At 40.1% G+C, this 13,078-nt stretch overlaps 1 protein-coding gene across 4 annotated transcripts in view; it reads right to left on the bottom strand.

Moving 5' to 3' along the window:
• The window catches only part of tmem63c (transmembrane protein 63C), a 192,761-nt gene that overhangs the window by 45,277 nt on the left and 134,406 nt on the right, over positions 1-13,078 (bottom strand). For 3 of the 4 annotated variants that reach the window (XM_039740989.1, XM_039740988.1, XM_039740990.1), the window contains 2 exons: positions 6,668-6,747; positions 4,541-4,573 (listed from right to left, as the gene is read on the bottom strand). In XM_039740989.1, the coding sequence (XP_039596923.1) occupies positions 4,541-4,573; positions 6,668-6,747 (113 nt within the window). The remainder of the gene's footprint in view (positions 1-4,540; positions 4,574-6,667; positions 6,748-13,078) is intronic. The other variant, XM_039740991.1, reaches the window with a different exon arrangement.

A 13,078-nucleotide genomic window follows, 5' to 3' on the forward strand; every position in this document is an offset into this window, starting at 1 on the left:
TTAGTAAAGGCCAATTGTTTTAGATAGAACTTTATTTGTCCCCAAGGGAGAAATCTGTCTTTTTTTAACCAAGCCTTGTGGTAAAATTAACAAAAAGTGACTTTCATGTTAACGGCTTTTCTAACTAAAATTACATTGTTGTGCCATTTACCACAACTCACTTTGGAGCATAGATATTTTAATTCACTGAATGAGTTTTTATTTCTTCTTTATTCTCATTGTCATGCATTCGCATCAGACGGGCACCATCTGGATTCCTCCTAGATATGTAATATCACTATGGGCCGAGGTGTGGAGATTTCTCCAACTATGTCATCTTCCTTTGCCTCTACAGTGCCAAGAAACCACCCAGTGAGTGTCTTCCAGTCTCAGGACCACAAAAGCCCAGCCGCCCGGAAGGAGGTGTCACTTGCCGACTAGAGAGCAGATTTTATGGGTTCTTCAAGCCCAGAATGCAGCCTATGAAGAAGCTTTGATAGGTAGCCATTTATTTGTTAGGACACCAGAAAGCAGCATTTTTTTTGTTTTTTGCTATTCGCACCATTGAGTGTGGTTTCATTTTCAGTTTATATGTAAACGGGGAAAGCCAGGTGAGTGCCCCAAAATTTATCATGGTTTTTGACCTATCATTACTTCAGATGACATTATCCATAAAGTGATATCATTTGTGTCAAGTGTCTCAGAAACTAACTTCCATGTATATTGGCCTTAACCTGTAATTGCTCAGCGCTTTGAGTAGTGAGAAAAGCGCTATATAAATACAAAGAATTATTATCATCATTGGTAAAAAGCATGTGAACAAAACAACGTCTGACATCAAAACAACAGAACATGGTGTCTGGGTGAGCATACAAAGAAGAAGTGAGTTAAAACATGATGTAAGAGGCATGCTGTTTGTCAGAGAAAGGACTGAGAGTACTGCTGTGAGTTTAATAGAGGCTTAGGCATTTGTACTAAACATCCAACCATTCATCTTCTTAACCCTCTTTTCAATTACAGGAGTTATGGGAATGAGGAGCCAAAGCAGCAATGAAACTTGGACGTAGACGCAGACAGAACACAGACACATCCACGCTCATGCCAAACAAATTTGGACTTACAACTGACCACTTCATGTGGGCCCCTGCTCCCCCTTCTGTGGACTCTGTTCTGACTACAGCAGGGTTTGATATCCGTGGTCCTGCAGAGCCAAAGCGGCTGTTCCACCCAGTATTCTAACTAAAAACATACATTTTAAGTAAGACACTGCATTCTGCACTTTATATCTGTTGTCACTCTTCTGTTGCAGATGTTCCTTATTGCTTATATTTATCTTTGCTGGGATAAAAACAAAAAAACCAAAGTGGAGTGGGGAGGAGTAGGAAACCCTAAATCCCTTCAGTTTTTTCTTCTCGTTTTCTTTGACTAAAAGCAGCTGCTTAATGATCAACACTCATAATGAGTCAAACTCTCTTGTTATTTGGCAATCACGGTTAACTGCCTTTTGGTTAATAAAAATAAAATAAAAAATAAAGAAATAAAAAATTCTTGACAAGCAAGATGACTTAAAATGAAACCATAAAAAGCTGAAGTAACAGCACTCTTGTGCACTGAAAATTGCAGCAGCAGTAAGCATCTTTCTAAAAGTCAAGAAAAAAATTGCACTATTAAGTTCAAAGACAAATAGTTAGCCTGTCGGGCTGAATGAGTTCAAATAATGACCTAAAATTAATATAGGAGAAAGTAAGGTTTAATGACACCTTTTATTGGCTAACTAAATAGATTACAAATTGTAATCTAAGGTGTCATTTCACCCAGGGCCAGATTAAGACGAAATTGGGCCTGATGCTGCAGCGCAAAAAAGGTCTATTTTTTTCTCGGCATTGGTACATGTGCATTCGACACTCACCGTACATGCGCACTCAGACCGACCAAGGAGCCTTAATTGCTTGCGACACAACCAGCCAGCCTTTATTAAACATGAATAATAATAACGATGTAGTATCGTAACAACTTGAGATTAACATCAAACTATGTAACATCAACATTCAATAGCAGTCGTCTGAAAAGTGCACTTAATGCAGAAAACCTAGCAATGAAATACACAAAATTTTGCAATTCTCTTACGAAACAGAGTAAGAAAAAATGAATTTGCAGAGACATTGGGTCAAAGTGAGTTCAGGCTCTTGAGGGTAAAAATCTGTCCACGATTTTAATTTCATTATAGACCAGAATCCTGTCGAGGATTTTAAAAATTCTAAACATCCATGCCGGGCCTGCGGGCTGTCTTTTAGTTTTACCTTTACAAATAACCATTTAAATAGCCATTGATTTTTACTGTACAACTAGCTTTCAAGGTGAAAAATTTAATATGTGGCACTTACCAAACAATAATAAAGTGGCAAGAATCCCCATAATATTGCAAAAAACGCAGCTAAATTACTAAGCAAACTGTTTAACGTAAAATTGATAGCATTAACTTGAAATCTTCAGTTAACAATAAACACAACGACGTTACAGTTACGTCACAGCGCAAAGAACAATAGTAACTGTATAATAAGTAATGTTGTGTCTAGGCATCCGAAAGTCGGACTCCAAATTTCATTTTAAGAATTATTTTGAGGTTAATATAGCAAAGGAAAACTGTTCAGCTTCCGGAAAATTGTTGTCTGTTTTCATCTGGGCCTATTTCAGGAATGGGCCTACCCACCTTAATCCGGCCCTGATTTCACCCTACGTTCTCCTGTATCAATCTATGGCTAACACAATACAACACTCTACTGCACTGACCTAAAATGAACTAACTGGTTCAACAAAGTCCAGCAGTCAAAGCCCTGAACAGGACTGCCCATGCCTCGTGTTACAGCATGCTTGTATGAAATGATCTTCCATCCATCCATCCATCTGTCCATTTATTCATTCATTAACATATTTTCCAAGTCTGCTTATTCTTTTACAGGACTCTGTGTTGCTGGAGCTTATGCTAGCCTTGCTGGGTACAAGACAGGGACCAGGCCTGAATGTGATACCAGTTTGTACTCATATTGTGCTTTCTTATTGTTTTAATAAGTATCCAGTCATTTTAATAAACACATCTCTGGAAATTGGGAGAACAAAAACTCATGCAGACATGTGGGCAAAGTGTTGCCTGAAAGTAGTAAATGGGATAGGATGCACACCAACATTTCTGAAAATGTGTGACGGCAGCACTAACTGCCACACCACTGTCCTGTCTAGGAGGAGTTCAGTCACCTTGTTATTATTGTCAGTCCTGGAACACCAAGGCCAGTGTTGGGCATGTAGTTGGCCATCTTTCAGCATTAGCCATACCAAACTGGCAAAGTGAGATTACACTGCATTCATTCTACTGTATGTTTTGTTGGTCAGCAGCAGAAGTTTTAGGGGGCTAAAAGTAAATCTATACATTAAGAAAATAATCAGATTTTGAGGGGTTTTACCTAATTCTTTAAAAAGCTTGCAATAAAATTCAGATCAGATTCTATAAAATTCTTAAAATGTGTGTTGCTGCTTAATCAAGAGGCAGACCATCCTACATTTGTTCTAAAAGAAATGATTAATGATTAACTGATTAAATGCTTTTGTTATGTTGATAAACTGTTGAAAGCAAAAATCAAGATTATTTCTGGTCATCATTGACCACCATGAACCAGACTATGAATCCCAGTTGCAGACCTGTTGCTTCTTATTGAGCGTATTCTTACTCTCCATTCCCCACCCCATGCAAGCAGGTTACATTCACAGATGTCTTGCCACAGATCCATTCTGTTAGCTCAGAGCATGTGTTCTTCTTTCTGAGCCTTTATATTTTCTTCTTTCAGTTTCCACACGTTGTCTAAAAGCAGGCCGTCATGTTCCTACACCATTTGGTCATTGATATAACCAAATGACCAGAGAGGTTACCAAAACCGACATTTCTTCATAGAAGTTGGAGTAGCCACAGAAAATCTTTGGGATCATACTTAGATAGCAGACAGGGGAGCTTACTGTGTAGCTTTGCTGGTCACAGCTTCACAATATTAGCCCTGAAGCAATCTGCCCAACATCAGAACATTAATTTGAGGAGAGCCCAAGTTCTCCAATGTCTCCTGTACTGGGGAAGAATGATAAAATGATAGAGATGGCTCTGGCCCTGTAATCTAAACAAGCTGAAAAAGAGAGCAAATGCATATTTGAAAAGGATTAAAGGAGAGTTATGAGCCTTGCTTATTGTGGTCTTAATCTGACAGCTACAGAAGGAGAGCTGGGAAATTCTAATACTCATACTACATTCTCACAGAAAGTACAGGTTACCTGGTTTCATTATGTCAGTTGCATTCATAGCAATGTCACACACTGATTTTTTTTAAAGTTCTTTGAAAAGAAGCCACTGTTGTGTCAAGTGTAAGCAAGAAAAAAGACACAATGGGAGACTACTGCCTTACTTTAAACTGCCTCTCCTACGTGGGCATGGATGTGGTGGCTCATGACAAAAACTGAAAAGATGTAACCTGTGCAGCAGATTTCCCAAATGCACCATCACCACAATAAATAACATGGTTACTCATAGGACATCCAGCGACGGCGAGAGACACGGCTGGTTTCAGGAAAAATAACAAAGAAACAGAGGTCAGCACAACAGCACCATGGACAAATGCCTCATTGTAAAAGAACACATGCAGCGGCAACAGAAAATAAAACAGAATTCTCATTTTACTTACAAGATGTTCTTTCTAAGAGAGGGCATAGTACCCTCTAGTGGCAACTTGGAAAAATAAATTGGGTGTAAAGGTAATAAATAAAGGTTGTTCATGCTTAGAATAAGATCTATTTGTGAAATTCAAGGACTGTGTTTCTGACGTGGATGTGAGCAACACTGGAGTACTACAAGCAACAGTCCTTTCTACTTTCTGCTTCACTCTGTACACCTCGGACTACAAACATAACACCAGGTCATGTCACTTGCAGAAATTCTCAGATGATTCTGTACTTATGGGGAGTACTGATAAGGGGGATGAGACAAAAGTATAGGAGTCAGGTGGAGAACTTTGTTCCTTGGTACAAAGCGAATTATCTGCAGCTTAACATTAGGAAAAGCCAAGAAAATGATTATCTAGGGTTAGGCGTTAGGGTTAGGGTTTATCCCGGCCAATACCCGCATGCCGCCAGATGGAACCCTCCTTGCGACGTGGAGATGCCCCGAATTCCAGCAGGGCATCATGGACTATGGAGTTTTACTGCACAGCCCTGCTGGATAACGTCGGGGCTGCCAGGGGATGATGCAGGGAGGCACAGAGTCGTTTATTTTCCATACAGCCTGGAAGTACATCCCAGTCACATGGACAGAAGAAATGACGTACTTCCGGGTTGAAGAAAAGGAGTTTTCACCTGACCCGGAAGTGCTGGATAATCACATGGACTGAGGGATCAGAAGCACTTCTGGGTCATAAACTATAAAGGACTGTGGGAGATCCCAGACGGGCGAGCTGAATCGGGTGGCAGGGTGATATTGCATCTGGGAGAGGAGGATTGATTATTGCATTGATTATTATTGTAAATTTATGAGTATTGTGGAGTGGAGGGTGCTTTGCGCACATTATAATTGGAATAAAGTCAATTATTGGACTTTTACCTGGTGTCTGGAGTCTGGTCCGAGGGTTCAAGGGGACGACAGAGCCCCCTATCTATCTATCTATCTATCTATCTATCTATCTATCTATCTATCTATCTATCTATCTATCTATCTATCTATCTATCTATCTATCTATCTATCTATCTATCTATCTATCTATCTAATTTAATGAGTTTATGTATAAAAGACATATTTCCTCCTGGGGACAAATTAGGTTCTATGTGTTGTCACAAACGTGCACTTGCGAGGCAGTCAAAGGGTTCAAATTGAGGTATTGACAAGCCAGACCATCATTTCTGCCTGCCCCTGACCTCACTTACAGCCCACTGATGACCTCACACCACTTCCTGTAAACACGCCCTTCCTGTTTTCTCCGCTATAAATTCTGTTGTGTACCCTATCAATCGGTCCCTGTGTTTGGAACTCGCATCAGTCTCAGAAGACTACTCAAATCCTCACAATATACAGGGTGGATCCCCAACTCTTTTTGCCTTGTCTTGTGTTTTCTTACACTGTCTATCTATTAGATAGATCTACTGTAGATTTAAAGACTGAAGGGGCTGCAAACTTCTGGTACAGTTGGGCAAAGGTCACACATGTTATTTTATCATGCTCTGTTCCTTGAAGCCTTTGTGGCAGGTTTCTAATACAAATATATTCACTTTGTGTTAAATCTGCATGGCTTTATTAAGTCTCTCTTTATTAAGGGCTGGTTAAAGGACAGTGATGTTTACTAACTGCTTAGCAATGGAATCACTTTATACTACTTGCTATATTCAGCTTAATGGCAGTGATCGAATGGTAGATAGATCTTAGCATCATTTTGTGGTATAAAATTACAGATAGACATGTTAGAAATAAAAAAAAATATTAATTTGAGGTGCCAGAGAGCCTTCCATGAGGGATAATTAAGCACTCAATATAACCCTGACAGAGACAGATAAAGGTAACACAGGAATACCTTCATTTTCTAACTTAGTCTCCATTCTTCAGCTTGGAATTAATGCAAACCTCCAGGAAAAATTGGAGTGACATGCATTGCTGTGGCAGATTACTTACCTGTCATTATCCATGAGCAGGGCGAGCCGTCCATAATCCCAAGCTGCTTTCCTAAGGCAGGAGAACACAAAAAGAAGAACCTGGAAAATCCATAAGGAAAACAGTTAGTATAGGCACTATAGTGCCCCTGCACTGTAATAGACTGGCACCCTCTCCGGGGTTGGTTCCTGCCTTATGCTCTACACTAGCCAGGATAGGCTCCATTTGAACAGGTTTGAAAATGACATGACAATGGTGGCTCTGGCTAGTACACCTGTCATCTGATTCTATGTGTGTTTAATTAAATTAGGAGTCATCTATTCAAAGCAACAGCCATGCTGTATCAAATTGTGACATCTGTGTCCATATTTATGAAGGGTCTTAGAGGAGGGAAATGGTCCTACCTGGCTCAAAAATCTCAGAGTGATGCAATTTGGTCCTATCCTTAGGAATTAGAATAACAGCATTTATTCTAGGAAACTAGTCCAATGTTCACCAGGATTTAGGAGAGCTCATAAGCTGTCTTAACTCAGTAGGAGCTTCCAGAAGATGCACATACATCCTGGGAAAGGTGGAATGTTTTGTAAACTCAGAAAAACAAAGAACTTGAAAAAAATATATTAATTTGACAGAGATGGAATAACAATTGTAACAAAACTTGCATGTGATATTAACGCTCCACATAAATGGAGAAAATAAATGCTGTCAGATAAAATAAAAGTGTTGGTAGCGTTTCATTTTTTGGCCACAGGGAAAATTCAGCTTTGCAATAGCAATGATTCTGCTATGTCACATCCAACCATGTCACAAATTTTGCACCAGTCTTTGAATGCCCATACAACATGTGAGGTAATACGTAGATTTACACATTTTCTCACCACTCTACATGACATAATGTTAAAGCAAGTTCTGGTTTTCCTGGAGTTGTTGGTGTGAATGACAGCACAAACATAAAGATCATTGCCCCAAGTACATGAAAGTAGACTGAAGTGGTATGGACATGTGATGTGGAGAGACAATGAATATATGGGGAAAAAAAGTGATGGGAATGGAAGTACAGGGGAAGAGAAAGCAAGGGAGGCCAGAGTAGTGGTGGATGGATAAAGTAAAAGAAGACTTGAAGGAAAAGTGTCTGACTGGGGAGGACTTGCACGACTAAGCTGTATGGAGAAGGATGATCAAGCATATCAACCCCAAAGGTAAGAGGAAAAAGATGAGGGTGAAGATAGAAGTACCATTTTACAGCTCAGGGTGCCATTCATTCTCAAACAAGAAGTCCTACTCCTCACTGGGAGAGTGTGTGTGGAACACTTCATAATTACTTCTCATGTCCTACTCTGGGGGAGACAAATCACACTTTTAGTGCAAGTACTAGGAGCAATTCTGAGACACTTGATAAATGAGGTCACTAAACTCCATCATTCATTTATGTTGGTTTTGAATTCATTAATTCTTCAAACATTTACCTTCTTGCTAGTATTTTTTAGTTTGCTAATTCTGTTGTGCCCTTTAACATTTTTGTGAATCGCTCTGAGCATGACAAAGGCACTCCATAAGTAAGATGTATTGGTATTATCAGCCCGACTCCTGATTCGCTGACGCTGCATCTCAATACACAAGCAGCAGTAGAGGACATGAACATTAGCTAGGCGATAAAAAAAAAAAACATGTCAATCATTGCATTACCATTAGAGCTGTCTGAAAGTGCTTGGCCTCTAAGATGATCTACTTGGGTTTTCGCGGCCTCCTATCATTGAATGCTTGTCCTCAAGATAATAGTCCCTTTACTTCTGCACGCATACAAATAAACATGTCTGTCTGCCTGACTATATACTCTGTATGACGGCTGCTTCTCGCTACTGCAGTGCAGCTCTGCCCACGCAATGCACTGAGTGGCAGTTAGTCATCATCAATCCAGCATTATCAAGATCTGTAAAACAAAAAGCAGACAGCTAGCAGGAAAAGCCTGTGTTCTTCTTTCTCTCTGCAGCTCTCACTGTGAAATGAGCAAAAGAAATGTAATTTAATTCTGACACAGGAATGGAGGGTTGGGGGCACCATTCTACTCTGTTATTTGTGATACTCAGGTTCCCCTGGGTGTTTTATGCACTATTACATGTGGTGAATTTGTCTTTGTCATCTGGCCTATTGGAAACACCTACTCATCCATGAACAAATACCCCTCTCATCCCTACTGCCATCTTGAATAGAGAATGTGATTAAGTGAAGGCAATTTTCTACCAGAATATCTTCATTTATTTACTGAATTTCTGTGTTAGGAATAAATAGGAGTTTAATTAGGATCTTGTAACAAAATCACTGTTTTCCACGTTTTTTTTTTAGCAGTGGTGGAAAAACTGGAAAGTGCCCTGTGAAATTTCCTAGTTTAACCTGACCAGTACAACTGGGTGATTGTAATGGCAGGCCTGGAAAGAAGTCCTCTTATGTACATAAACACTGGCAAGTAGCTCTTAGGAGGACACCAGCGAGGTTACAGTTCAGGAGAGAATGCTTAATATTTCACAATTGATGCTGTAAAATGTTGAAGAGGAGCACTAACTGCTCTTTTGCATTCTGTACGGGAAGCTTTGTGGTACTCATGGGGGTTTTCTCGCTCCAGAATCCTTGCGAAAGCTGCCATTCACCATACAAATGATTTTTTTTCTGTAATTTGTGCATGTTTTCCTTAGATTACAATTTAAAATGGTCTAGGTTATCAAGAATATTGTAGTAACTCAAATAGGTGTTGTTGTGTTCCAAAAGGGTTTTGTTTGTGAGTATGTGGGAGTTTTCTTTAAACTGCTTGGATGGACATTAAGAGTAATATGGTAGATGTGCATTAGTGGATATGACCTGTGCCCTTTCTCAAGGCTTGAAGAATTAAAGATGAAGATCTTCATGAATCACAAGTTAAGAAATTCCCCCTTAGCCTAACAATTACCACAGATAGTCCGAGCAGGTTCACTCTGAATAGTAACATCATCACACCTCAACCAGACGGAAAACAATTAAGATCATGTCTACAGCAGTCACTTCAAATTGAAAATATTTTTTATTAAAAAAGATCACCAAATTTAACAATATTTTTTAGGCTTTGTTTTTCCGTTTTCCAAATAAAGTAAAGTCTGTCAGTGAGTTCACCACCAGGGGTCACAACAACCCAGAATAAAAATCAAAGAGCGTCCTAAAAATACTCATATGCTTCAAAATATATAAGAATAAGGAACAAACAATAAATGCAGTTAAGAGACAACAAACCAGAAAAAATAAATCTGAACTACTGCATCAGGAAGTAGGGCTATCATCAGAATCAACAGCTAAGTTTGGAATATGTCATATTATATTAATATATTGAGCTGGACTGGGAATCACAATGTACCTCATGATTCAATCCCATTATGATTCAGGGTGCCGCAGTGCATCTTAATTTTATAATACTTTAGATGATTTGGTTTCTGTTTTCTTACTGTTTGAGCACACTGCTGCTTTAAAAGCAAAAGTTACTGTTCATCATGAAAAACAATCTGCTGAATTAAATTCCATTATTTTATTTTATTAATGCAATACAGTAGGAAATGGAAGTGCCAACTGGCAGGTTGCCACATGTGTCAGCATATTTTCTAGTATTGCTTAAGAGTCAACAAGAAAAAGAAACATGTGTTTGTGCTGCAGCATTTTGGGATTCCATTAACATAAATGTCTTGTTCTTACTCACTTAACATAAAGTGTGTTTTACTGCAGCCTTTTCACTGATTTTGAACACCTTTGGAGATATGGTTAATCCAAAATAGTGGGCTGTAAAACACAAGTAAATCAAGGGGTGTTTTGCAAACTTTGACCTCGTTTTTTCACCTGGCACAATCATACGTTTTCAATTGTGAACGCTGGCCCGGACACACACAGACGGACAACATAGTTCCACCCAACACACGTTTATTTTCACAATATTTACAATTAGTGCACTCACAAACCCCAGTGCCTCCAGCACCGATTCCCCCAATGCCCAGGCCACACAGTCCTGTGCCTCTCTTTCTCCTGGCCACCTCCAGTCCTCCTTCCAGCTCCGTCCTCTTCCACCTGACTTCCGCCAATGACTGGAGGGAGGCGGCCCCTTTTATAGGAACCCGGATGGGCTCCAGCTGCTTCCCGGCAATCTCCCGCGGACACACCCCCGTGTGGCAGAAGTGCCGGCTGCGTACCCGGAAGCCGTCCGGGTGTCCCCTGTCATCTTCCCCGGCTCCCGGGATAATCAGGCACTGGGCGCCGCTGGCGGTGGCCACGGGTCCCTACAGGGCTGGGCTTTCAAGCCCTCTACCCGAGGCCTCCAGCATAACCAGGACGGACGCCCCCTCTCGGTCTGGAGGAGGCACAAGCCACACAATCTATAACTTAGTTGGAAATATTTACTGTACATACAGTGGATTCAGATTCAACAGGGCTGAGGGGAAGCTGAATGGAGTAAAGCACAGATATATCTCCTAATGAAAACCTGCTTGAGAGTTCTCTAGACACTCAGACTGGGCCAATGATTCACCCTCCAACAGAACAATGACACAAAGAACAAAGCGAAGACAACACAGGAGTGGCTTAGGGACAACTCTGGCAATGTCTCTGGGTTGTCCATCCAGAGCACAGACTTGAAGCCAATTGAACATTTCTGGAGAGACCTAAAAGTAAGTGCCCACCAACGGTCTCCACCCAAACCTGGCAGAGTGTGAGAGGATCAATAAAGAAGAATCACAGAAAATCCCCAAATCCAGGTGTGCAGAGCTTGTCGCATCATATTTAGGAAGACTTCAGGCCATAATTGCTACACCACAGGGGCTTCAACCAAGTATTGAGTAAAAAGGCTGAATTTGCTTTGTCATTCTGGGGTATTGAGTGTTGCTTGATATGGGAAAAATTAATTTAAATAATACTAGTATAAGACTGGAAGATAACAAAACGTGAAAAAAAAGAGAAGGGTGATCTGAATACAAACAACATGTCACTAACAAAATGTCACAATCAAAAGCAAAGCACAGATGCATGTTGGGTCTGAATTTCCTGCAATATACACAGGGACCATGTGAAATTAAAGCAGAAAAAGCCCATGCGATATCAATTACTTTGTTCAAATATTTGTGGGTAGTTGAACTCTGAAGTAATTTTGTTTATTATTGGTTATTGGCTGTTATATGTTCAGAGACCCGAATATGTTTTGGCACTAACAATCTCTACTTTACATAAGCTGAAGGGTTGCCTTATCAAACTAAATCACTGCATTATAATGATCAATGATTTATGTGTGAGAACTGCAGTGCTTTTCAGAGGGTGTAAGGCTTTCACAGGACCAAAGTGTTCATGTGCATTGTCAAAATGAAAATGTGGAAGTATATATACAATGTAGGAGAGGAGGACAGTATCTGTGATGAGTGCAGGATATGTAGCGTTCAGGACATGGGTGAATGATGCAGGGAATTCCACACAACAGCTCAGAACGAAAATACGACTGATATATTTGAAGACACATACCAGTATTTGAATAGATGTATGTGTGCTCTCTGGTCATCAACACACACTTCATGACTGATTCGGTACATTAGAAACTCTTAGCTATTGCAATTATTACAACTACTTAAGGAAATAACTATGAGGATATAACAAACACACATGTTTCTTTCTTCTCCACTAACATTCCATAATATGTGCTCTCATGCATGCTGGGAGGTGCACCCTGAAATGTGAGCCGTGTCTCTCAGTTACTGCTGTCTCTCTAACATACAACCTTAGAAAGACATACAGTCTGTGGGAGCCATGCAAGTAACACATTCATTGTACACACGAGAATAAACTTGAACTTTGAAGTGCCATTCACAGGATGACCAAACTAAAATGAAGGTCTATACCGTAAGTCATGTTTGAAAAGCATTATTGATAGCAGGACAAGGAGATGTGCAACTATAGACAGGCATTAAAGTGTACTGAAGTACTGTAGAGTTGAGTACAAACTTTCATTGGTATTTTCAGCAATTAAACAGTAATGTACATTTGAAAATGTTTTGTATTTAGCTATGAATGTGATAGCCCTATCATACTTCCCAAGCTCCCACCACCTAACACCACCTTTCCAAGAGTGCAGCCTTTCTCTTAATTCTTCAGGTTCTCCACTTTCTTGTCATTAGCTTTCCCTCAACCTACCCTCAACTCTACTTTCTCTGTTTGGAAGAAGTGCCCCATTAGTCTTGAAGGATTACGTTCATTTTATCCTGCTAGATTGGATGAGCTGTACTCATCCTCCAAAGTGCCCTTAGAGCATTTACTTCTCAGGTGTGTACACGATGATAGGAGAACCAAGACCAGGCAGCCACTGTGTGCTCTTGTATGGACATTTCTTTTGTATTCTGTTTGCCTTTGCCAGGGTCCTACCTCTGTTCTGGTATTACCTTCACA

Source organism: Polypterus senegalus, chromosome 18 (assembly GCF_016835505.1).
Source record: "Polypterus senegalus isolate Bchr_013 chromosome 18, ASM1683550v1, whole genome shotgun sequence".
NCBI classification, from domain to species: Eukaryota; Metazoa; Chordata; class Cladistia; order Polypteriformes; family Polypteridae; genus Polypterus; species Polypterus senegalus.